Source organism: Cervus canadensis, chromosome 3, assembly GCF_019320065.1.
Source record: "Cervus canadensis isolate Bull #8, Minnesota chromosome 3, ASM1932006v1, whole genome shotgun sequence".
NCBI classification, from domain to species: Eukaryota; Metazoa; Chordata; class Mammalia; order Artiodactyla; family Cervidae; genus Cervus; species Cervus canadensis.
The window spans coordinates 78,170,189-78,197,475 of record NC_057388.1 but is presented as its reverse complement, the minus strand read 5'-3'; the positions used below and the strand labels follow the sequence as shown (position 1 = coordinate 78,197,475).

Here is a 27,287-nt window from a genome sequence, read left to right as displayed (position 1 = left end):
CTATTGGGACTTGAAATGTGCAAGTCTAACAGAACCAAATTTTAAATTTTACATTCTTATATTTAACTTAGATTATTGAAAATATCCACATGTGGCTAGTGGCTACCATATTGGATAGCATAGGTCTAGTCAATCTGTTTTTCACTCTGTGAGTGAAATCTATATCCAGAGCATGATGAATGGGCTTACATTAATACACACACACACACACACACACACACATACACACAATTAAAATGAAGTAAACAAGGTGTCTAGATATTAGAGTTTATCACATCTTTGAGGAAATGCAGATTCTAATCATTGCAAATGCTATTTCTTCTACCCCACCCCCCTATCAAATTAAAAAGGATGACCTGTTTGATGGTAAATGACCTCCAGAAAAGCAATTCTTCAATATATTGAATCAGACAACACACAGCTCAATTAATTGGCCATCATGCAAATTAGCAGAGTGCCCCCCATGACATGTGGCTGAATTATACTTATTCCTGGCATCTTAATTATGAAGCTTATTGATACTGGGGAATAAATCCAGATGGTTCAAAGGACTTCCACTGTGTGTAGACAGTGGCGGAGACCTCTCTTTCGTAATTCTTTTGTGACTGAGAATTACTGCTAAAGCCACATCCTTTTCCATTCATGCCTTCGTGACTAGACTACATCCATGTTTGTTTGCTTGTTTTGAATCTCTAAATGTGAACAGAAAATTAGAGAGCCTGGCACTTTCATCTGAAAAATATGACAGTTTCCAGATGGGATTACAGATGTCTGGTTTGGGTTCTGTATTACAGAAGACGGGGCCTGTGGTCCCAACTGAAACCCTCCTCAGGGGGTTTGGGCCTGGGCCTCCTCTAATGTCCCCCTCCCCTGCAGCTCTAGGCAGCCTGGTCGGGCTCTGGATTAGCACTCACTTGTATAATGACAAGACAATTTGAAAGCCAGTTATTGGTACACAGAGTCCTTCTGCACCTTACATGCATTTTCTGGTTTTCTAGATGGTTTATGTTTTCTTGCTTCACAGCCCTTTAAGAATCACAGCTCCTAAAAGCTCCTACATCTCTGCATAATGCAGAAAGCACAGGCACTTTCTCTGAAGGAAGGCAGCAATGTGAAACGTCATGTTTATCACTCCTTACGATCATGTAAGAACATGTTAACTCATGTGGACACTGCAGAGATCACAGGGTGAGGTGCTCCGCAAGCAGAAAGGACAGCAATTTAAAACACAGGATCAGGCGATGGGGAAGGGAGACCACGTTGAGTCAAGGAGAGAGAAGGTAACAGAATCTAACAGTTCTGTGCTTTTTCTCATCTCAGCCTGACTTTTCTTCTTCACCAAGGAGGAGCGATGTGACGAGAGCTGGATCACAGGTCGACGCTGCAGTGAGGTGACTCAATTACGGCCACTGGGAAGCCAGAGCAGTTTATCACCTAGCCCGAGGGGAGAGCAGAGGGACACATACAGCGTGCCCTGATGGTAGTAATGAATTTCTGCCAGAAACTAAGACCTCTGAATATTTAACCCAGGTCATTTTTTGTTGCTTAATTCTGAAAAAATCTCTTAGTCTTAAATTCCGTGATTCATGAATTCATTTAACCACGACTTGATAGAAAAGAGGTTCCTCTCCTGAGTCAAACTTGCAGCCTGAAATGGTATGGCATCTCATCCCCTGATCATCACAGCATCCACTGTGGAAAGTTTACTCCTGCCACTCACGTAGTGAAGATTGGAGGAGAAGGCAGAAGAAGTCCCTTGAATTCTGCTGGCTGTCTAACCCAATAAGAAAGCTCTGCCAAGGAGATATTCTGAATTATACATCCATTCATGTTTTACTTTGCTTGATCAACAAGATAGAACCCTCAGACTTGCTGACAATGACATTAGCATTTCCCAAAGTGAGTTTCAGGGACCACTCCCATGAATGCTAAGAATGTTTCATCGGAACAAATTTCTGGGGTCAAACAAATTTGAGAAACTAATTTAAACAAATCTAAATAGTTTTGTTTTGTTTTTTTAAGTGCAGGACTTTTTGGAGCCTTTAATATTCTTGAAAGGAAAGCTATGACCAACCTAGACAGCATATTAAAAAGCAGAGACATCAGTTTGCTGACAAAGGTCTGTCTAGTCAAAACTATGGTTTTTCCAGTAGTCATGTATGGATGTGAGAGTTGGACTATAAAGAAAGCTGAGCACCGAAGAATTGATGCTTTTGAACTGTGGTGTTGGAGAAGACTCTTGAGAGTCCCTCGGACTGCAAGGAGATCCAACCAGTCCATCCTGAAGGAGATCAGTCCTGGGTGTTCACTGGAAGGACTGATGCTGTAGCTGAATCCAGTACTTTCGCCAACTGATGTGAAGAATTGACTAACTGGAAAAGAGCCTGATGCTGGGAAAGATTAAAGGCAGGAGGAGAAGGGGACGACAGAGGATGAGATGGTTGGATGGCATCACCAACTCAATGGACGTGAGTTTGAGCAAGCTCTGGGAGTTGGTGATAAACAAGAAGGCCTGGTGTGCTGCAGTCCACAGGGTCACAAAGAGTCAGACACGACTGAGCAGCTGAACTAAACTGAATATTCTAAAGCATGTCATGAATATCCTAAAAGGGAATTTTAATAAAACCTCCTGAAACATTCATCTAAGAAACCCATTTTTTTTTTTTTGCTAAATACCTTTCAGACTAGCATCTAATCTACTCAATCGGCTGATTTATTGACATCTCAGATTTTTATTGTTTCAATATCACAACATGGAGGCTTGTATAAATCCAATCACATTCTGAACAAAGTGTGGATTAGTGAGATGCTTTATTTACTGGAGGTCACAGTTAGCTGTCTGTGTCCCAGTGGTTTACCGTAAGGTATCAAGTAGGCCTCAAGACCAAGAAGTTGAGCTGGGTCTCAATATCTAAGCTGAGTTTTGCACTATACTTGGGTTAATTAATCTGAATTATATTCTAGCATCCTTGGATTTTCCCAGACTCAAATGTGAGGCCCCAGTCACATCAAAAGTACTGACATAAATAATTTCTGGGTAGCAAATATTTTGAGTTAACTTCCTTCCATTTGCATAGATGACTGTAAAGTAACTATATTCCAGAGAAATTACCCACAGGTCATTTCAGCACCCACTACCAGTATCCCTCTGATAGACATGATGATCATAGTAACCACTGAAATGGGAAGAGTGTTGAGAGTGAGGGAAGTTGTGAACATGGGTAAGCATGGATAAGCAGGGCTAACTCTGCATCAAATTATCAACAAGATCATGTAAACATCAGCAGGTGGGACCAACTGAAAGAAGCATTGACATGTGTATACACTACCACGTGTAAAACAGCTAGCCAGTGGGAAGCCAGTGTATAGCACAGGGAGCTCAGACTGGTGCTCTGTGATGACCTGGACTGGTGGGGTGTGGGGTGGGCACAGAGGGGAGGCTTAGGAGGAAGGGGATGTATGTACATGTATAGTGATTCACACTGCTGTATAGCAGAAACTAACATAGCTTTGTAAAGCAATTATACTCCAATTAAAATAAATAAATTAAAAACAAAGACCACATAGGCATCATCAGTATTAGCATCAAGTCCAGAACTATCAGGACTGAAGAAGATTCCTGTTTAGACAAAATCTCACGGTGATGGCCAAATGACTTCATTTGCAAAGTGTGAGGACAAACAGTAGAGAAGACAATAAGAAGATTAACCCCAAGCCAAGAGGAAGAGTCTTACTGAGGGAAGTCATAGAATGTATCATCCAAGCCTGGACACTGCTGAGTACAAATGTGGAACTATGGGTAACTCTGAGATGGAGGATTCCTGCAAAGTGGAATGTGTGTTATCCCAGCTCTGTGGATACAGAAAGCTAACAGTAGGGGAGGTTGAGAATAATTGACATTGATCAAGTCCTCTTTCTACCCTTCCTTCCTATTAGGATATGTTTGTCAATTGAAAAGAAACAGTCATGTGAAAGGGAGAGGGATCAGGGAAATGCCTTACTGAGCTTTACTAAAGGTTATAAACTATCAGCCCCAACCATCAAAAAATCCACTTGATACCTGTGACATGGGTGAGTGGGTCACTCCAGCAGAACCTGCAGGGGTCACATCAGGCTTGAAAGGATCAAAGTCCAGATCCAACAAGGTTTCTTCTTTCTTCACCTCAGGGATTTCATTCTGTTGAAACAAAATAAAATATGCATGAGCTTGAATCTGATCAGATTTCATGATCTAATCCATGCATAATCCTCTAATTTTAGCTGATATTCCCAAAGCATGCTTCGATAATTTACCATTTAGTTGGCTTATCCATGGGCTCCCAGAGTTTTATATGATGAGAGGGGAAATAGCCAACTCTGGCCAAGTATAACCCAAGTTGCTCAGGTATGTGGCCCAGGCTCCAATCCTTATTCTGGGTTTAGTTCCAAGTTCAGGCAACAAATAGAATTTTTGAAAAATGTATCCTAAAGCCACCAAAATTCAAGGAATCTCCTTTTCTGCCAGCTCAAACTCAAGTCAAGATTTACAGAGAACCAAGTAGATAAAATGAGCTAAGACTTGGAACCATTACAGTCATTTCACTGCTGTGATGTCCCCTGGGAAGCTTAGATTTAAAAAGGAAGGTGTCAGTATCTATAGTGACCTCATCCCACTTGCCTCTCCCCCATCCCAGGACTCAGTTATCATATGATCCATTCTTCATCCATAATATTGTTTGCCTCAACTGCATTCATGAGGGAATGAAAGAGAGGAAAACATATACCCCAGTATTCACTGAAAAATGAGCTCCTACACCAATAACGTTCTTAGATTAGAAAGAAAGCAAGCAAAATAGAGAATGAAAGTCCTGCTATAATAATAGCAGAAAAAAAAAATAATACTGAACCCTAACGTTAGTTCATTTATTATAGAAGGCACCTATGTTCACCACTATACCACCAATACACATTTATTGTGAGATCAGGATATAGCATGGGCTTGAAGTTGGTCTAACCCAGGCTTGGGTTACACAGGGATGGTCAGCCCTCATAAACTATACGACAGTGGGAGAACTGAGGTCAGTTTTCACATGATTCGAGTTACATGTGTTTGGTACTTGATATAAGCCTCAATATAGATCATCCGTTGTCTAGAGATTGAAAGATCACAATAATGGATATAGTATTATATAAAAATAGAGATATATGGAGAAAAAAATTTAAGGAACAGGAGTTGTTTTCATTAATGTTGATCATAGATATAAAACTTAAAAATTTAGAAATGTATGAAAACCATAAGGGCATTACAGATAATACTTTTTTTAAGGGTATCCATATTCACTGTAGGAGGAAATCTGCTTATACATCCTGCATATTGTCTTGAGTTATCTATTCAGTAGCATGATTATTCTTCATATAGACTTTTAAAATTAACAAGGATAAAGTTCTTCTGAGATCCCTCTTTAATAATTACAGCAACAAAACTGTCAATTGATTCCCTCAGCCTCTATTAAAAATTTGCAGGAGTTTTGTTTTTCATCAATTGTATATTGGTACAAATTATATTTTTATGATTTTGCAAACACACATTACACTTAGAATGCTCTAGGCACTGCTCTATGAACTTGATACATCTGAACACTAACTCACATTAATGCACTTTGTTGTCTTTAAAGAATTACTTTACTATCTTCCCCCAAAGCACATGTTTTGGGCACTGCTAATCCTTAAAAAAAGTCAAGGGCCAGATGGCATCATTTTCCCACTCAGGGATGAGTAGAACGGACTGAGCCAGGTTTTCTACTGTCCTTTGACTCCAGTGCTATTCCAGACTGCTGCAGAGACCTGCTTCCACATCTTAGGGACCCCTGGTATCTGCAAGTTCTCCATAAAAATTGAGCTGCATAAATATGCCCATCAGTGCCCAAGGAGACAAACAGATCCCCTTAAGGAAGCTCAAATGGGAATTTAGAGATCAAGGGTTAAAAAAAAAAATTAGACTATACTGAGATATGCTTTGACTTTGAAATAAATCTGGGTTTGCACCCCAACTTTGCCACTTGCTACTCTTGCTGGGCAGTTAATTCAGCTTCTTTGAGCCTCCATTTCTTCATGCACAAAATGAGAGTAATAATACCTAGAAAGACTACCATGAAAAACAAATACAAGAAATACACTAAACATAGTATTTTGAAAATATTCAAAATGGAAATGGAAGCCATATTGTTACTAACAATGTCGATCTGTGTAAAATTACTGTCATTAAATATCCACTATACCAGTTTGGCTGCCTTCAAAAGGTGTAACTGGCTACTTTGGGCTTGATTTCTATTTGGTTTCGCTTCCTTCATCTTGAGAGGTATCCCTTAAGGCACTCATATCAAATAGTAATTTAACAGAGCTACAGAAAGAGTGAAAAGAGGGTTGCCTGTTTATGCAGTATCCCTTTAAAAAAGAGCACTGAAGCACTCAGTGCTGTCACTACACGTCAAAACACAGTGACATGTAATCCCCCTAACATAACAGAAGAGAATTACTCTTTTCTCATTCCTTACACCTGCATCACCCCTGGAGTAGATCCGATGAGGTACCAACATTCTTAAAGCTTTTTGGGAGCTTGATGTCAACTACTGTTTTACCATTGAAAGTCTGGAAGAGGTGACCTGGGATGTGCATCTAAGAAAGGAGATTAGGTGTGGAGACCACAGTGAGGGAAGATACCCAATACTACCAATGATAACAATCTTCTGTGCTATATTTCATGAAGCAGCTTTTGCTGGGGACATCTTAAGTTTACAATTAAGGTACTTGACTTCTTCCAATATAGGTGTACAATTTGAGCATAATCCTTATGCTGAGCTTTGCCTTGACCTCATGATAGATGGAGTTTACTTCCTTATCCTGTCACTTGGGGGTGACCATGTGTCATGCTTTGGCCAAGGGATGTTAGTGAACATAATGCAAGCAAAGGATAGAAATGTGCTTGAACGGTTGACTTGCTTTTTTCAGATTCCTGCCATTCATGAAAAGTACAAGCTTTGTGCAGCCGCCAGCCAAAGAGGATGAGAGACACATGGAGTACATCTGAGCCCATCATAACTAATTTCTCAACACTAGTGTTAAAGAGAAATTCTTAAAAGTGGCCAGAAAAAAAAGCAATGTCACTTACAAGGAATGACATAAAAGCAATAGTAGATTTATCATCAGAAATAATGAAAGCAAAAAGATAGTGAATCAATATTTTTGAAGTACTAAGAGGAAGAAGCTAGAATTTTGTGCCTCTTGAAAATATTTTTAAAACACAAAAATGAGATGAAGAGTTTTTTCAGGCATGCAAAAACAGAAAGAATTTATCACCATCAGATCTGCATTAGAATTAGCATGAAGGAACATTTTTTAGGCAGAAGAAATGATACCAGATAGAAATACAGATCCACATAAAGAAATGAAGAGGATCAGGAATAGGAGTACGTAGGTTTTGGCTATTATTTAAATCTTCTTAAAAAGTAATTGATTGCTTAAACAAAAATAATAACAAAGTAATGTGAAATTACTTCACATTAAAAAGTAAACTCAATGACAAAATAGCACAAAAATCAGAAAGGAAGAAATACAAATATACTATTGTGAGGTTTTTATACTATACCCTAAATAGTATACTACTATTTGAAGGTAGACTGTTACAACTTATTTATGTCCCAAAGCAACCACTAAAATAACAAAATAGTTAAGTATAGCTAACAAACAAAAGAAATGAGAATAATAGAAATGATAAGTTAATTCAAAATAAGGCAGATAAGTGAAGCAGAAGGGCTAAAACAGGACAAAAAATGATCAAGGTGCTGGATTTTACTTCACCATATGAACAATCACCTTGAATGAAAATGCTCTAAATAATATAATGAAAGACAGAGACTGTCAGACTGAATTTAAAGAATCAAGACAACTGGATACTGTCTACAGGAAACTAACTTCAAATATGTACACACAAATAGATTAAAAGTAAAAGGAGAGAAAAAGATAAACACACTAACCTAACAAAAAGAAAGCTGGAATAGTTACATTTAACAACAAACAAAGTAGATTTCAAATCAAAGAGTATAATCAGGAATAAAGAAGATCATTTCCTGAAATAAAAAGAAGCCAATTCCTAACCATTTGTGCATTCAATTATAGTTTCAAAATTTATGAAGCAAGAGTCAAGAAAACAACAAAATGAAATTAAAAAATGCATGATTTTGCAGAGGAACTTTCAATAGTCCACTTTCAATAGTAGAACAAACAGAAAATAAATAAGGTTATAGAAGATATAGGCAACACTATGACCCAATTTGACCTAATTCACATTAAACAGCATTCAGATTATGAAGGAAGAACTGATACTATCTTTATTCACAGAAGATATGATCGCCTATATAGAAAATCCAATGAACTCTACAAAAAGGCTAAGGCTCTAATACTGAGTTTAACAAGATTGCAAGCAACACTTTGCATGTTAGCGTCAACACATAAAAATCAGTTATATTTATATTTAACAGTATAAAAACCCAGAAACTGAACATTTTCAAATACTATTTACAGTGGCACTAAAAGCATGAAATACTTAGGGATAAACACAACAAATGATGTGAAATGCCTGTACACTAAACATAACAAATCATGGCAAAAATAGAGATCTTCATAAAAAGATATATATAGATAGACACATATACTGTATTTACAGGTCAGACAATTCAATATTATTTAGATGTTGCTGTTGTTGGTCACTCCTTAAGTCATGTCCAGCTCTCTGCAAACCCATGAACTATAGCACGGCAGGCTCCCCTGTCCTTCACGAGTTCGTGGAGCTTGCTCAAATTCATGTCCATTGAGTTTGTGATGCTATCCAACCATCTCATCCTCTGTCACCCCCTTCTCCTCCTGCCCTCAATCTTTCCCAGCATCAGGGTCTTTTCTAATGAGTTGGCTCTTTGCATCAGGTGGCCAAAGTACTGGAGCTTCAGCATCAGTCCTTCCAATGAATATTAAGATGTCAGTGCTCCCCAAATTGATCCATAGAATCAATGCAATAACCAATCATTTGTACTGGGTTGAATACGGGGCCTCTTAGTCCCCTGTAAAATTCACATCCATCAGGAACCTCTGAATGCGACCTTATTTGGCAATAGGGTCTTTGCAGATGTGATGAAATTAATATAAGGTCACAATGGATCAGGATGGGCCTTAATTCAATGACTGGCATCTTCATAAGAGGAGGAAATTTTGGATACACAGACACACGGGGAAAATGCAGTGTGACGACAGACAGAGAGTGGGATGATGGGTCTACACACCAAAGAACACCAAGGATTTCCAGCAACCACCAGAAATTAGAGAGGCATTTAAGAACCCTCCCCCAGTGCCTTTAGAGGGAATATGGCTCTGCTGACACTTCGATCTTGGACTTCTAGCCTCACAACTGCAAGAGAATAAATGCTTGTTGTTTTAAGCCACCCAATTTGTGGTGTTTTATGACAACAGCCCTAGAAATCAAATCCAATGTCCTGGAAGTTTGTCGAAACTTACAAAGTGACTGTAAAATTCATATGGAAATTCAAAGAACCTAGAATAGCCACAACAATTCTGAAAAAGAATAACAAAGTTGAAGGACTAACCTTTACACTTTGGTTTCAAGACAACATAAAGAGACAGACAGATAGGGTGGTCCTGCACAAAGGTAGGTAAAAGGATCAAAGGAAAACCACAGAGTCCAGAAACAGAACCATACACAGATGGACAACTCATTAAGGTACAAAGGCAATTAAGTAGAATAAAGCTAGATTTTTCAACTACTGCACCGCCATATGTAAAGAAATAAATTTCAACCCATACTGACTGACTCTGGCATTGAAAGGCACTAATTTTTTCCTCCAATTTCCATCTTATTAATTCCTTGTCCTCAAAGAATGTTAACGTGTTTACTTTAAAATAAATATCAGCTGAAAGAAGAAGCAGCTGGTCCAGAAATCTGCTATATTGGACAGAATAGCCAGCATGGTATTTAAGGCAGATTACAGATACCCAGGAAGTGAGTGGTGCACGTGTAAATAATTTCAGGCTGGCCCCATCAGAACAGGTGAAAAAGGGCCATGTTGTGAACCTATTTTGCAAGCTGAAAAATTTATTTCGATTTGATTTACTAGGCAAGATAGGAAGATTTCATGAACTTAAAACGTAAGATACAGCCTAAGGTTGGAGAACAGAGAGCTAAGGGTAGCAAAGTAAATAAATAGCGCTTACTTGATCCCAACAGTCACTCAATTTAAAGGCTGCGCTGATGTCTTGCTTTTTAGCACAGCAGGGTGACAAGAGGGCTTGGAGGAATAAGCTGGAAAGTTCAAAAGATAATCCTTCTGGATTTGTAAATGGGAAAGCTATATCAAAGAGAGAAAATACGCTGAGAATAGATTTAGGGCAAATAGTTGGGGTATCTGTTATGAAAAAAAAATCCTCAAACAAGCCATCTTTTCTTCCTCACTGCCAATTGACAGGAAAATAAGCAAGAAGGAACCCTGCTCCCCTAGCCCTGCCGCTCAAGAGGTCCCTGCACTTCTGAGCACCTTCCTTGAAATGTTTTAGGTCATACTCTGGTTGTGTATGTGGGGGGTGGGGCTTCCCCGTGGCTCAGTGGTAAAGAATCCACCTGCAATGCAGGAGATGCAGGAGACTTGGGTTCTATCCTTGGGTCGGGAAGATCTCCTGGAGGAGGGCATGGCAACCCATTCCAGTATTCTTGCCTGTGGAATCCCGTGGACAGAGGAGCCTGCTGGGCTACAGTCCATAGGGTCACAAAGAGATGGACACAACTGAAGTGACTGAGTACGCATGCACACACTGGTGATGGGGAGCAGCATGCACTCCGAGCAGAACACCCCTGGACTAGGATCTGCGTGGGCATGGCCCCCATCTCTCCTCTTTGGAGCACTGTCCCACCCTAACTCCACAGGGAGGGTCCACCAAACGCCCCAGGAATCTGGGACTCATAAACCACCAGGCTGTCTTGAAACTTGGTGGCCAGTCCTGCTTCCAAGAAGGTGGCTGGTGAGCAGACTGTTCCTGCTGGCCAGCACATCATTTCACTCAGGGGATCCCATGAGACTGGCCACTAGGATGCTGCCGATATGCTCATGTCATGTGACTCAGATTGTTTATATGGAGAGCCCCCTGACCACCTGTATAAAAAGCAGGAAGATTTTAATAGGAGATCAAGACCAAAAAACACAATCATGTATATACATATATATGTGCTGTGCTGTGCTTAGCTGCTCAGTCGTGTCTGACTCTTTGTGACCCCATGAACTGTAGCCTGCAAGGCTCCTCTGTCCATGGGGATTCTCCAGCAAGAATACTGGAGTGGGTTGCTATGTCCTTCTCCAGGGGATCTTCCCAACACAGGGATAGAACCTGGGTCTCCTGCATTGCAGATGGATTCTTATATGACTGAGCCACCAGGGAAGCACATATATATCTATATATATACACATACATATATAAGTGTGTGTGCTTATATACACATATATGTTTACACACACATATGTACATGTATATACATGATTGTGTTATTTTGGTCTTGGTCTCCTGTTAAAATCTTAATTTTTTTGCCACAATTTGGTTTCCAGGGACCTCTTCAATCTTCCTTTTAAAAATGTTTACTAAAAATCCACTTCCTTAGAGTATCTGGTGGGGGAGAATGAGAGATTACTTGAGAAACTCTGATTTAAAGAAAGGAAACAGGGATTTTGTCGCAGAAGTTCTCAGAGCCTGAACTTTTTTGCTTTTTCATTATGAAAAATCAAAAGGAGATGCAGCCCTCCCAGCCTCTCATGACCAAGGGGATCTCAGGGGACTAGATGGAAAATGTTGTTTTCAAAGAATAATGCAGGTGTGCACCTACACACACACACACACACACACACACATAAAGGATCTCTTGTTTTATTTAAGTCGCTGGGAGTTAAAAATAGGGAGGGATGGGTATGTCCTATGGCAGGTCCACTTCTGTAAACACAGAACCAGAAAAACAAAATCAGCCTTGTGGTCTAGACAGGCAGGCAAGTCCCTGTCCATAGTTATGGCTATTTCCAGAGAAGATTCTGGGAAATATACGTATTTCCAGAGTCCACATGCTACAGTTAAGGTTTAGGCCATTAGAGGGCTCTGTAGACCTGACGTATTTCTGTTTCCAACCCCAGGACACACTGAAGAGAGAATTATTGCTGTGATGAAGCAGGGTGTATGAAATACATCCATTAGAGACAAGGGATGTTTCATTCATCACATCTTGAACTTCTGGGTGGGAGTCATATAAATCCTTTTCTTCCCCAATAAGCAAATGATAAAAATAGCAAACTGAGGATGCAAACCTATTTGTTAAATCTAAAATGACTCATTAAACATTTAAAAATATTAAAATAAAACATATATAAATATATATAATATATACATGAAGGAATATATATTACATATATATTCCCATCCCTCCCTACTTTTAACTCCCAGTGACTTAAGTAAAACAAGAGATCCTTTGTGTGGGTGTGTGTGCGTATGTGCACACCTGCATTATTCTTTGAAAACAGCATTTTCCATCTACTCCCCTGAGATCCCCTTGGTCATGGGAAGCTGGGAGGGCTGCATCTCCTTTTGCTTTTCCACAATGAAAAAGCAAAAAAGTTCAGGCTCTGAGAACTTCTGCGACAAAATCCCTGTTTCCTTTCTTTAAATCAGTTTCTCAAGTAATCTCTCATTCTCCCCGCACCAGATACTCTAAGGAAGTGGATTTTTGGTAAACATTTTTAAAAGGAAGATTGAAAGGAATATATATATTCCTTTAAATATATACATATATATATAAAGGAAACAGTAACCCACTCCAGTAGTCTTGCCTGGGAAATCCCATGGATGGAGGAGCCTGGCGGGCTAAGGTCCTTGGGGTCGCATAGAGTTGGACACAACTAAGTGACTAGCGCACACACACACACACACACACACACACACACGAATCACTTTGTTGTACACCAGAAACTAATACAACACTGTAAATCAAATATTCTTCTATAAAGAAAAAATAAATAAAATTAAATAAAGCTAGATTATATCCTTCAATAAGGGAGCAAGCAGACTGAAACATAAATCCTTGCCTTACCCTTGCTCTTAACATGGTGACGTGAGACTCACAGCCACTGAGTCGATGGAAATGCTTCGACTCATTTCCATCATCTGACCCCATCAAATACACTGGGGTTCACCTGCTACAGCAGTGGTGCCACTCAGACCCAGAAAAAAAGATAGAAACCCTTTTCTGCCTCCTCCCCAGATTAAAAGAAAACATATATCAAGATAAATGCCCCCAAAGGCACCCCCATAATGTCTCTGGGGGTTACTTCCTTCAAAGTCCCCTGGCACACTGGTGGACTTGACCCAGCCAGTAAGCTAGAAATGGTGCTAGTGGGGAGATGCCTTCCCTTTCCACTCCAACAGCCCGGGAGCCTGAACACAGGCTAGCCAAGCTGGGGCAAGGACGGGGCCATCTGCTGATTGTGTCATTGCAGCGGCCACAGCTAGAGACATTTCAGGTTTGACAAGTGCCTTCTCACCCTCTCCCCTAACTCTTGATTTTGCTCATCAATCTCCCTCACTCAATGACACCAGCCAAAGTTAACCCTCTTAGAAGGACTTAGGCACCTCTTCTGGCATCTGTACTTTTTAAAAGTGCTTTGATTCTTCCCTCCCCGCCACTGTGAAGGACCCTTATGTGACCCAGCAAACTGCAAATAAAAAACACTATTCAAAAAAAGAACATCTTTGAACCCCGTCTTTACTTCAGAACTAGACTACTTGTCACATTTTCTCTACTTCAGTGACCTTGGCTGCTACATGGAGATGTCCTCAGCTAAGCACACACAGCTTCTGGGTGACCATATTCTTTATTGGAGATGGAACTGAGAGGATGCTCTTGAGGGGTCAAGTTGAAAGCAACTTTAGTAAGGGTCTTATCACTCTAAAACACTCTCACTTTAAAACTGATGAAGCTGAAAACAGAATGAGCTGTTAGAAGTGCAAAGGCACAGAACAACTTGGATGAGAAAACTTCTCCAGTTTGGTGCCAGGGCCACGGTGGATGCCGGGTAAGATTATTTGGCTCTAAGACCACTATCCCTGGTGGCATCTGTGTATCCACAGAAATTACTGGTCCATGCACTGATAAACATGCAATTCCCTTTCCTCAAAGGAGCTACTAAATCACATTTCAAGCCCTAATTAGCTTACCAAATTCAAATCTCCTACAAACAACAGGAGAAGGAAAACAATAGCAAATGGCATTGCACTGATCCATAAACACCCTCTAGAGAGAGATGAGAAATTATGGCGTCCCACTGCACTACTTTTAAGTTTTTATTTTCTGAACCCCCTGTTTTTACTACATGATTTCTGTTATTATTGATAGGATGCAATTGTAATTGGGATGTTGGACATAGAGCGGTTATTTATGTATTCAGGAATTACAATGTTATGTTTGCACCCCTTGCAAAATATTAAAATTATTTCTGACTGTGAGAATACCAGGAGGAAATGATATTGGCATGATCTCTGGGGACATTCACTCTTAACAAAGAGAGGGCTTTGATGGCATGAGGAGCAGCTAAGTCAAGATTATCCTTGAGGCAAAGGAAAACCAAGCTGGGACAGGTGTAGGTATAACATCGAGGGTCGCTATAAATGGGTACACACACCCAGGTGTCTTTGAAACCAGGGGGAACACAGGTGGTTCTCTTTACCAAGTCATGTAAATGGATCCATTTACTCCTACTAAAGGTCAAAAGACTTAATATTCACCTCTTTGAATTTCATTTTCCTATTCTTTACTAAGGAGCAATATGAAAAAAATAATTAAAGGTGCAAACATGTGTTAATATACACCAGGGCTCCCCCGGTGGCTCGGAGAGTAAAGAATTTGCCTGCGATGCAGGAGACCTGGGTTTGATCCCTAGGTCAGGAAGATCCCCTGGAGAAAGAAATGGCACCCCACTCCAGTATTCTTGCCTGGAGAATTCTATGGACAGAGGAGCCTGGTGGACTACAGTCCATGGGGTTGTAGAGTCGGACACAGCTGAGCAACTAACACTTAACACTTCTGTATTAATATATATTGATATCACCAAGGTGCTGATAAAGTAACAAAAAAGTGGAAGTGTGACCACCATCAGAGGTTGGTTACATTCATCTGATAAAATACTCTGGTCAAACTTTGATTTTTTTGGAAAAGACAATATTATGATATGAAAAAAATGCTCAATAAGATTAAACAGAAAAGTCAGGAATATACAACAATACAATCTGAATTTTGTGCTGCAAAATTTGATATATACTTAGAAAAAATTAAAAGAAAATAAACCTCTGGTGGCTCAAATGGTAAAGAATCCACCTGCAGTGAGGGAGACCTGGGTTCGATCCCTGGGTTGGGAAGATCCCCTAGAGTGGGGCATAGCAACCCACTCCAGTATTCTTACCTGGAGGATCCTATGGACAACGGAGCCTGGCAGGTTACATTCCATGGAGTTGCAAAGAGTCAGACATGACTGAGCAACTAAACACACACAGCACACAAACCTAAATTCACCAGTGGCCATGTCAGAGTGCTAAGATTTAAGGGCCTATTAAAATTCTTCTCGTTACACTTTTTAGTATTTTCCCAACTTTCTATAGTAATGATGCACAGCTCTTAACAATGGAAAGAAGGAGTCTTTTCAAATACTGTACATCTCTCACTTGAGAACCCTTCAGACATATCAGGTAATTAAAGCAAACCTGAATAACAACTAAATTTTACCATTGGCTCTTACATCTGCCACCTTCTCCAGGGCTGAGCCCTGAGAGTCCCTCTGCCATGGAGTGTCCATGGACATCCCAGCTCTGATCCAGATGCTCACCTGGGAAGGTGTGGTCACACTGATTTCAGGAACAAAGTTGTCCTCGAAGAAACTGATGATGTTCTCCTGCTGTAGCTCCTTCGTTGGTGTGACTTTAGGAAGAGGCGGGACAGGAGGCCCTTTCCTTGTCTAAGAAACATCACACACAAACAAACAGGGGTTTAATTCAGCGGAAGATGGCACGGGAGACATGAAGAAATGTCTTGGGAACAGAGCCAGGGGATGAGATTGATCCCTGATTCAAATTTTGGCCTGCACTGAGAAATCAGCCCACCTGATTCAGGCAAAGAATGCCTGGTTGGATGGGTCCTGTAGCTATGGTGTGACAAGTAATGGTCCAACGGAAAATTCAGGCCATGAGACTCCATCCATCTTAACACAAGTGCTATATCACAGCACTGCGGGGCCACGTACCTGTGCCTCTCAAGTTAAAATAAGGCCATACGTGCATGCGGGTTAAGTCGCTTCAGTCACATTCCACTGTCTGACCCTATGGACTGTAGCCAGCCAGCCTCCTCTGTCTATGGGGATTCTCCAGGCAAGAATACTGGAGTAGGTTGCCATGCCCTCCTCCAGCAGATCTTCCCGACCCAGGGATTGAACCCACGTCTCTTATATCTCCTATATTGGCAGGCAGGTTCTTTACCACTAGTGCCACCTGGGAAGCCCAAACTATTGCCATACCTTCTCCAAAGTTAACTGCAAACGATTTCTCCCTTCAGCAGCACATTAGAATTCTAGAACTAAAATCTAGCAAGATTTCACTAGAGTCAGTGAGACCACCATGGACATTATACACCTCACTCAGCACTCCAGTATTTTGGAAAGGTGACTCAGCAGTAAAGAATCTGCCTGCCAATAAAGCAAAGCAAAGATTCAGTCTCCTATGCAGGAGACTCAGGTTTGATCCCTGGGTCGGGAAGATCCCCCGGAGAAGGGAGTGGCAACCCACTCCTGTATGCTTGTCTGGGAAATCCCATGGACAGAGGAGGCTGGCTGGCTACAGCCCATGGGGTCGCAAAAGAATCAGACATGACTTCGCGAATAAACAACAAATAAGCACTGTAGAGCTCTATCCATTATTCACATCTTTTCGCAACGATCTTTAGTTTCAACCACACACAAGAAAGCCTGAGCTGGATTAGACACTTCAAGTTTCCCCACAGGAATTTCCTTTTCTCCAAAAGAAGGAACAATAAGGTGGCTGTTTTTCTCTACATTTGCCTTTGCTTGGCCCTTTCTGTTTCTTTCAATCACTTGTTCCATCACTTTTGCTGAGTGGGTGCACAATATACCACGGGTGATCCAAAAAATCAAATGCGAACTGAAATAAATCATGGCCGTTCTTGCTCCAGGTGTGACCTAAAGACTAACAGGAAGGAGGCCACGTGGAGAAGGTAGGATTCAACAGAGCCTTACAAGTGCAGGATGCTGAGAAGAGAGATCATGCAAGCCTCAGGAAGTTGAGATCGTGGAAAGAGATGTCTCAACCCACTGAAGCAGAGGGTATGTGAGTGAAAAAAGGGAAGTTTATTCCTCAGTGATGATCCCAATGGCCAAGGCTCACACTAAAAACTCTTGTCAATGACCGCACCCCATGGGGTTATCCCAGGTGGGGTCAACTCAGCCTGGGTTCTTCCGGTCCCCCTCATACACGTGACGTCTTCCTACCTGCGAGGGTGACCGAGGTCGGACTGGTGCAGGAGATGCAGGTGCCAACGTGTGATTAGGACTTGCTGTCGGGCTTGGGATGGGTGAAGCCTCCTCAGGTGGCGAAGGCGTCTTTGCAATACGAAGAGGACCCGAGTCGCTGAACGAACACAGAGGGTGAGCAAGGCGCTTTCTACAGAGCGGTCCTTATTTCTCAGGGGCCCTCCTTCTCACAGAAGTCCTCAGGCATGACAGGAACTACTGGTTATCTACTCCCTCTTCCCATTCATCCTGGTTATTAGTAATGGTGATGCAATAACTGGTGCCTTTTATTGTCCACTGTCTGCAAGATCCCATTCATACATTACCTCCACTGATCACAAGACCCAAAGCATAACTGTCTCCACTTTACAGGTAAGTAAAGTGCGGCACAGAGAGGATAAAAAATCCGTAACATCACTGGAAAATTTCGTGGATCCATATTCAGGCCTTAGTAATTTGAACTCCTATTCTTCCCACTGAGCCAAATAGGCTCTGCAAGAATCTTCCAAACATAAGCTGAATTAATTGAACTAATTTCACTTTTGATTTATAAGAGAAACTTGCTATGGCATAATCTATAGCAGAACCTGCCCTGCCCCATCAAGTGATAAATTGACCATTAAAAGGCATCCCCAGGACAATGTTCATTAAGATTTGGTAGGCATGCTTTCTGATAATATTTAGAAATTAATTTGTTGTCTCTCTTTCTACACCTTAGAGCACAATAACTCAATTCAGACACGTGCAAACGAATTATGTGATGGATGAGAATCTGTAATGTTTACTGAGAGCCCACCACGCTCCTGGCCCCAGGCCAGATGCTCGTGATCAGCCCAAATGCAATGGTTAATCCACCACTGGGGACACATCCTACTCTCTAAGAATTTCTAAACTCTACAGATTGAGGGAACAAGTCTGTACCCCCAAATAAATGAGCACGTACACAGCAGGAGGGTCTACAGATTCAACGGGCTGAGGGAATGGGTCCCGTGGACAGGACACGGACACACACATGATTGGAACCTTGCCAATCATGGTCTCCCCTGGGAAGCACGGCCACCAGTCTATGCCTAATGGAGGCCCCACTGAGCTCACTCACCACCTCGTTCTGCGGAGGAATGTTGAAAAAAATGAAGAACATTTGTTAAGTGGTTGTGGCCCCATTTTCTCTTCATTGTATCTGATTCAGCAGCATCGAAATTTCCAGATACCTTTCTCCCCGCCAAAATCTTAAACTTTTTATTTTGTGTTGGGGTATAGCAGATAATGGGCTTCCCTTGTGGCTCAGCTGGTAAAGAATCTGCCTGCAATGTGTGAGACCTGTGTTCGATCCCTGGGTTGGGAAAATCCCCTGGAGAAGGGAAAGGCTACCCACTCCAGTATTCTGGCCTGGAGAATTCCATGGACTGAATAGTTCATGGGGTCACAAAGAGTCGGACACGACTGAGCGACTTTCACTTTCATAGCAGATAATAACGTGGTAGTTTCAGGTGAACTGCGATGCAGTATATGCAATGCATATACATGTATCCATTGTCCCTTCATCTCTGTATAAGGGAGCCGCCTTCCCCGTGTACCTCCTTCCTAAATCACCCAAAAGTCATTGTGATATTCTTATTACATTTCGTTCTCAGTTTGGACACAATAGTTCTGCCCCTTTCCTGTCTTCTTTTAGGCAACGTTCTAAGACAATATACTTAATGCTCACTTAGTATAGCAGCCAGGGTAGGGACTACATGTACATCTAGGCCAAATAGCATCAAATGTGAAAATTAGCTGTTTCCAGGAGGTTCCAAACACTAATACATGGAGGCAGTGCCTGTGTAAGAGCACTGTTTTTATAAATGCATGGGTCTGCGGGTATACATTGATGGATGCTAAAATCGAAAACACAGAAGGTCAGCACTGTGTATTTCCTTACAAGTTGTTTAGTTCAATAGCATGTTTTTATTCCTATTGATTTTAAAAATGAGCCCTTTATCCAGAAAGGTTATTGAACTTCCTCCAGGAAGGCAGAGCAAATTAACTGCAGAGTCAGAAAACTAAAATTTGAGTCCTCTGAATTCCAACCCAAGCCTTATGAGCCTGAGTACATAACGCCTGAGACGAATGGACAAAAGGGATTCCCAAATCATAAGAGTAAGATGCTATGAATCCAAACCCTGGCACTGTAGACTATTCATCTACAGATCACTGAGCCTTTGGTACAGCTGACAGGCACACTCAAAATAAAACCAGACCAATGTCCAACAAAACCCAAACAATGCAGTGTTTGCAAGGTCAAGTTAGCAGGGAAGATAATGGTGAGGTCTCACTTACTTCCTCTTGCCTCTCCCAAAAAGGATTCATTAAAGGTATCAACACCAATATATTGGGTAGGCTAAACAGTTCATAAGGTATGATATTACAGAAAAATCCATAATACGGTAATAGAAAACCCTGAAAGAGCTTTTTGGCCAACCCAATAAATAACAAGACTAATTGTTGTGGGTTTAGGGGATTCTCTTCCTCTCCAAATAAAATAACAAGGGCACAACTAGAATTTGTATGCAAGAAACTGACATCATTGCTGGAAAGCAAAAAGAGGAAGATAGCACTCTGTAGGGACAAAAGCTCATGAGGATACAGCTGAAGGCTAAAAGTCAGTGTAAAAGCACAGAACTAAGTCTGGTATCACCCTCTGGATGGAAAAATTCCTTGATTTTAGATCTTTGTAGGATGAGTAAAAGATGCTGGTACAGGGTGTAGAAACTTCAACAATTTTTGCCTTAAAGGAATGCACTCATGAACATCGCCTACCTGGGAGCTCCTTGAATGGTGAAGGCCTTGTCTGCATGCTGGTCGCCCAGTTTCGTCATCACTTCATACAGTTTGTGGCAAAGCTAGGAAGACAGATGTCACTTGTTTATTAATTGTAAGTCATTCTGCTGCAAATTCAGGCTACTGCCCCCAGGAAGGAATTGTTTATTGAAACATTAAGGATCTTATGATAGCATGGATGGTCTCAGGATAATTTAATGTCTGAATTGGGTCCAATTTAAAATTCATGTCAAAACTGTAAGGCCACAAACACAAATTAACATATATATAAACCAGAATATAGAGGCGAAAACACACATTTATTATTTACATAGATTCTGTTAGAGACAAAGTGATACAACCACCCTGTTGAGCTAAGAAAACATTTCTCAATGACACAAATGCTGACTATCTATTTGGAAACCAATTTTTCCTCAGCCTAAAGACTTGAAAATCCAACTTTAAAAGCTGACTGAAAAAATAAAAACAATTGTATGATTGTAACAAGTAGGCAGGGGTTCATGAAAGCACAAATTGAACCAGATTTATAGAAACATGTGGTCACTACAAAACAATGCAGAAATATTACTGAGAGTCAAAGCACACTATTGAAAGAAACACGAAAGAGAGTCAATTCTTTGCTTAGTATGTGCCATTGCATTTGCTTCCAGAATAAATGTTCATCTACTTTATATCCCATATGGAAAAATAATCATCATTACTCACCACTGCGATTTCCTTATGAAACTTGGCTTCTAGGCTGGAGACATTTTTGAAAGTATTGACATAAAATCCAACTCGTCTACCATGTGGAAATACAAAGAGGAAAGAAGAGAAAGACCAATCAGCAAAACTGTGCTTTTAATGGCTATTACATATATTAAAAAACAGATTTTCTTTACATAATTTTGAGTAACACTAGATTAAATAAAAATACTTAACCCAAAGTAGGTCTAACCTTTCCTGATCCGTTAATGAACAAAAATACCATCTTTTGGTGTCGAACACAGTCTTTCCTGATATCTGGTTTATACCCAAAGAAACATTTCTCACACTTTAACGTGCATCAAGATCACTTGGAGATTTGTTTCTGATCTAATAGGTCTGAGATGTGTGTGTGTGTTAGTTGCTCAGTTGTGTTCGACTCTGTGTGACCCCGTGGACTGTAGCCGCCAGGCTCCTCTGTCCTTGGAATTCTTCTGGCAAGAATACTGGAGTTGGTTGTCACTCCCTTCTCCAGGGGATCATCCCAATCCAGCGATCAAACCCAGGTCTCCTGCACTGCAGACAACCTCTACCATCTGAGTCACCAGGGAACCTCAGGTCTGCAATGAATTTCTAACAAGCTCTATGTGATACTGATGCTGCTGGTTCAGAGATAACACTTCTAGAACCACTGCCCTAAGAATTTGTGTTTTAGATATGCACTTTGTAAAGATTTTGAGACAGAGAAGTTTATTATGAACATATGCTTCATTCATACTGCAGAGAGAAAGAAGCAGATTTCAAAACAGCATGTGACTGTTCACATTAATACAAAAGGCCACAACAAGATTAAATACCAAAATTTAGCAGCTTTAGACAGAAACAGCTGAAGGAACTAAGAGAAGAGGGTAGGGTGGGCCCTGTGCCAGCTGCAAACATCCACTTGAGAAGACAAACAGGCTGCCATGAAGGAGGATCAAATTTAAATAGAAGGTGGGTGCAGATGGGGAAGGGGGAGGTAACTGAAGTTGTGATTAGTCATTCAGTCATGTCTGACTCTTTGCAACCCTGTGGACTATAGCCCACCAGGATCCTCTATCCATGGGACTTTTTAAGGAGAATACTGGGAGTGGGTTGTCATTTCCTCTTCCAGGGGATATTCCCGACTCCGGGACTGATTCTGCATCTCCTGTGTTTCCTGTATTACAAGTGGATTCTTTACCTGCTGAGCTATGGTGGAAGTCCAGCTGAAATTGATTGGTGGTTATTGTTTTATTTGCATTGATTTTTCACTATACTAAACAAAACCCTAATGAAGATATTTGAAATGAATTCTGTGTCCAGTTTACTATTTCCTCAGAATAAGCTTCCTGACTGTAAACGCCGGGTGAAAGGCACAGAGAAGAGCAGCTTTGATGGGCACTGCTGACCTGCTTCCCTATGCAGGGACCTTCTAGACCCTTGACACAAAACTTCTGTAAATATGCTGGGAAAGAGTAAGCATCTCACCTGCTTTTAAATTATCTTCCATTAATGAAAGCTGAGTTAATCTTTTTTAGTTCCTTTATCTATTGACCCTTTGAATTTGCTTGTTTATTTCTTGGAGTTTGTTTTATTCTTATTACTCATAAGGAATTTTCTATTAAAAGCACTGAACCTTGAATACATTTAGCAAAAACAAGAATCCCCATTCTTCTATCTTTAAATTGCTTCCTGATACACAGCTTGTTTATTTCAATGATTATTTAGAAAAATAATTGGCACAGTACTGGTAAGAAACACCTTATTTAGAATGACCAGACAAACATCTATGATTTTCTAAGATTTTGTTTCCTTTGAGAACTCAGAAATCGAATCAACAAGGATGTATTTAATTTTGAAAAAAATGTCCAGTAATTTTGATGCCACTTATCATATAGTGATTCTCTCCTATTTATGAAATCAGAGATTCTACCAAAGCAGGACTGCCTTTGGCTAGTTCACAGGAACAGACTCAGCACCTAGTAGCAGTTGGCACAGACCAGGCAATGCAGTAAATATTCCATGACTGAATGAGCGAACGGATAAGCAGATTAACAAACTAGTGAATGAACAAATTTGGCACTCATTCTACTGGAAGAACACATTCTGACTATAACCTTGACTTAAAAAAAACTGGTATCATCAGCAGTAAAATATACACCCACAAAGAGCACCAGGCTCTGAATTTTTATATTATCTGCTGTCAGATATTCTGACAATATCAGCTATAAGATATTATCTGGAGGATTCATTTCACAAGTTCTTCATTAACAAGGGACTCTGAGACATTACCATTTCCCCAAAGTTCTTGTCTGAGGCATCCTCAGGGCCCTTCTGGTTAGCTGTTAAGACGAACTTAATTTCTTCATTAAGAGGTTTCTTTGTTCTTGGAAACCATGGAAAGGCTTAACAGCTGAGCCTACTGCAGTCCCAGAATGCAGGCCAGGACACTCTCCCCTCTGCCCTGAGGGAAGCCTGTCTCACCCCAGTGAGCTGGTCACTGCTTCCCCCTGAGCCCCCTTCAATGGAAGAAGCATGCTCTGCCTATGAGTCTGTGTCTGTTTTACACATATATTCATTTGTGCCATACTTTAGATTCTACATTTGATATCATCTGGTATTTGTCTTTCTCACTTACTTCACTTAGCATGATAATCTCTAGGTGCACCTATGTTGCTGCAAATTGCATTACTTTGTTCTTTTACGGCTGAGCAGTATTCCATTGTACACACGAACCATATCTTTACCCATTCCTCAGTTGATGGACATTCAAGTTGCTTCCATGTCTTAGCCATTGTGAATAGTGCAGCTATGAACATAGGGGTGCATGTATCTTTTTGAATTATAGTTCTGTCCAGGTATATTCCTAGGAATGGGACTGCTGGATCATATAGTAAATCTATTTTTAATTTTTTGAGGGACCTCCATACTGTTTTCCATAGTGACTGCATCAATTTACAATGTCACCAATAGTGTAGGAGGGTTCCCTGTCCTCCACATCCTAACCAAGATTTAGAATTTTACTTAAAGCAATGTTGCATGACAAACACAATCCTGTTTATTCAGGGTGGTAGCATGGGTGTGCTGATGAAAACTGAGACATAAGACCCCACTTCATCCAGCAACTTCTTGATTCTACTACTAAATGGGAAAACTGAAGTTAATGGAATGAGAAATGCAGAGTACCCATAAAAAAGAAGAATATTTCATGTATAAAATAAGAATGAAGCTCAGATTAACAGGTGAGAGCTGATGGTAGAGGTTTCACATAAAAGACAGAGACTAGATGACCCCTTGAAATAAAAAAAAATTCTTCCAAGGGTTAAAAGTTTCTCTTTTAAATTTCAAGGTTAAAGATAGTTCTCCTAATGCCTCTAATTGAGATTTGTATCTCTACTTGAGAAATAAAAGTCTAAAACAGTGCTGTCAATGTGGTAGCTAACCAAATTGGGTTATTTAAATTTAAATGAATTGAAACAAAACAACATAAATTTAAAATTCAGTTCCCAGGTCATACTAGATATATTCCAAGTGTTCAAGGTCAACCACATGTGGTAAGAAGCTACCATATCATAAATTACAGATTATCGAACACTTCTACTGGACAGTGAGTGCCAAAGCATCACAGGAAATAAGACAAGTAATATTCCCTATTCCTGAACTTATAACATATACAGAACCATCTTTACCTTGACCACAATGATGGTAACTCTTCTTGTAAGTCAACGTTAAACTCTTCAAACACTTTCTGTGCTTTCTGAAATTCCTCTTCTGCCTAGAAATGACACATAACATGTTTACACTGAAAACATCACATACATATCACACTTCTAGACACCACAACATTTAATATAAAATAGAAATAGCTTTATGTCATCCTGGAATATTTTGGAAAGGAGAGAAATCTGGTTAAAATTCACATGATCATTTTCAATAAAAGTGAAATGTTAAATCTTATTGAAAATGGAAAATGTGATTGATTACAATGGTTGCTCTTGCAGTCTCTGGCAGATTCGTTGCATTCTACAAAATTGCACTAACTGCCTGTCACATACACTGTTACATGCTCTGCTTGGGATACTGGGCCAGGATACTTCCCAAGAAATTCCCTGTCTAGTGGGAAGTCTAAGTAAATACACTACAAGAGAGGGCTTATAAGCTATTATGGAGCATGCCATTAAGAAAGACAGTGCAAGAATTAGAGAAGGTTCCATGGAAAGGGTGATATTTTAACTTGATATTGAATCTTGAAGAGTGAGCAACTGTTTGCTAATGAAGTGGTGGGGAATGGTGGACAACACATAAAGGTGGAGTTGCCTGGGTTGGGATTCTCACTCACTAACCATGTGGACTTTCTTTACCACCTTTTTACACCTAAGATCCATAAATGAACATAGCAATGTCCACCTCACAGGTGTTGTGAGTATTAAGGAAAGCGGATGTAAATAAAGTGTTGAACACAGTGCCTTGCTTCTCAGGGGCCTAATGTGAAACTCAGCTCTTATAGTGACTGCTTAGGAGCTGGTGTGTAAGTCATAGAAGCTCCAGATTAGGATGTTTGTGTGGAGGAAGGAAAGCAGGGGAAAGTAGACTTGAAAGCTGACAAAATGGACAGGTGAGTCAGAAACCAGCTGTGAAGGTTGCATAGGCCATGCTAAGGAATTTAGAACTTTTTGACAGGCAATGGGAGCCATTAAAAGACTTAAGCACTGGAGAAATTCTATCTGGGTACGTGCAGTAGAAAGGTGATCCAGGAAGCTGTGTGTGGGAAGATGTGTCCAGACAAGACTGGAAGCTAAAAGAGAAGTTAGTAGGTGTCTCCAATGAGCTGTCAGTGACCGGAGACATACATGGAGAAAGCTCTGGAGATGGGTTCTTTAAAAGAAAATGAGATTAATCCTTTGTCTGTTGCTTCGTTTGATGTTATTTTCTCCCATTCTCCATTCTGAGGGCTGTCTTTTCACCTTGCTTATAGTTTCCTTTGTTGTGCAAAAGCTTTTAAGTTTAATTAGGTCCCATTTGTTTATTTTTGCTCTTATTTCCAATATTCTGGGAGGTGGGTCATAGAGGATCCTGCTGTGATTTATGTTGGAGAGTGTTTTGCCTATGATCTCCTCTAGGAGTTTTATAGTTTCTGGTCTTACATTTAGATCTTTAATCCATTTTGAGTTTATTTTTGTGTATGGCATTAGAAAGTGTTCTAGTTTCATTCTTTTACAAGTGGTTGACCAGTTTTCCCAGCACCACTTGTTAAAGAGGTTGTCTTTTTTCCATTGCATATCCTTGCCTCCTTTGTCGAAGATAAGGTGTCCATAGATTCGTGGATTTATCTCTGGGCTTTCTATTCTGTTCCATTGATCTATATTTCTGTCTTTGTGCCAGTACCATACTGTCTTGATGCCTGTGGCTTTGTAGTAGAGTCTGAAGTCAGGCAGGTTGATTCCTCCAGTTCCATTCTTCTTTCTCAAGATTACTTTGGCTATTCGAGGTTTTTTGTATTTCCATACAAATTGTGAAATTCTTTGGTCTAGTTCTGTGAAAAATACCGTTGGTAGCTTGATAGGGATTGCATTGAATCTATAGATTGCTTTGGGTAGAATAGCCATTTTGACAATATTGATTCTTCCAATCCATGAACACGGTATGTTTCTCCATCTATTTGTGTCCTCTTTGATTTCTTTCATCAGTGTTTTATAGTTTTCTATATATAGGTCTTTCGTTTCTTTAGGTAGATATACTCCTAAGTATTTTATTCTTTTTGTTGCAACGGTTGAAACAAGTATACTATCAAGGGTGAAACAGATCACCAGCCCAGGTTGGATGCATGAGACAAGTGCTCAGGGCTGGTGCACTGGGAAGACCCAGAGGGATGGGGTGGGGAGGGAGGCGGGAGGGGGGACTGGGATGGGGAACACATGTAAATCCATGGCTGATTCATGTCAATGTATGGCAAAAATCACTACAATATTGTAAAGTAATTAGCCTCCAACTAATAAAAATAATGAAAAAAAAGTAAAAATACTATCATAAAAAAAAAGAAAATGAATGTCAAGCAATTGTAGCACACATCTGTACTCTCAAGCACAAGTTACGTCTGAGAATTTCACACTTGATTTCCTAGTTGAA

General features: G+C 40.4%; 1 protein-coding gene across 2 annotated transcripts in view; it reads right to left on the bottom strand.

Moving 5' to 3' along the window:
- Positions 1 to 27,287, bottom strand: part of AMPH (amphiphysin) — a 210,384-nt gene that overhangs the window by 44,299 nt on the left and 138,798 nt on the right. For both annotated transcript variants that reach the window (XM_043463553.1, XM_043463552.1), the window contains exons 7-12: positions 24,851 to 24,936; positions 21,162 to 21,237; positions 20,436 to 20,518; positions 17,616 to 17,754; positions 15,945 to 16,073; positions 4,061 to 4,177 (exon numbers count right to left, since the gene is read on the bottom strand). In XM_043463553.1, coding sequence (XP_043319488.1) covers positions 4,061 to 4,177; positions 15,945 to 16,073; positions 17,616 to 17,754; positions 20,436 to 20,518; positions 21,162 to 21,237; positions 24,851 to 24,936 — 630 coding nt within the window. The remainder of the gene's footprint in view (positions 1 to 4,060; positions 4,178 to 15,944; positions 16,074 to 17,615; positions 17,755 to 20,435; positions 20,519 to 21,161; positions 21,238 to 24,850; positions 24,937 to 27,287) is intronic.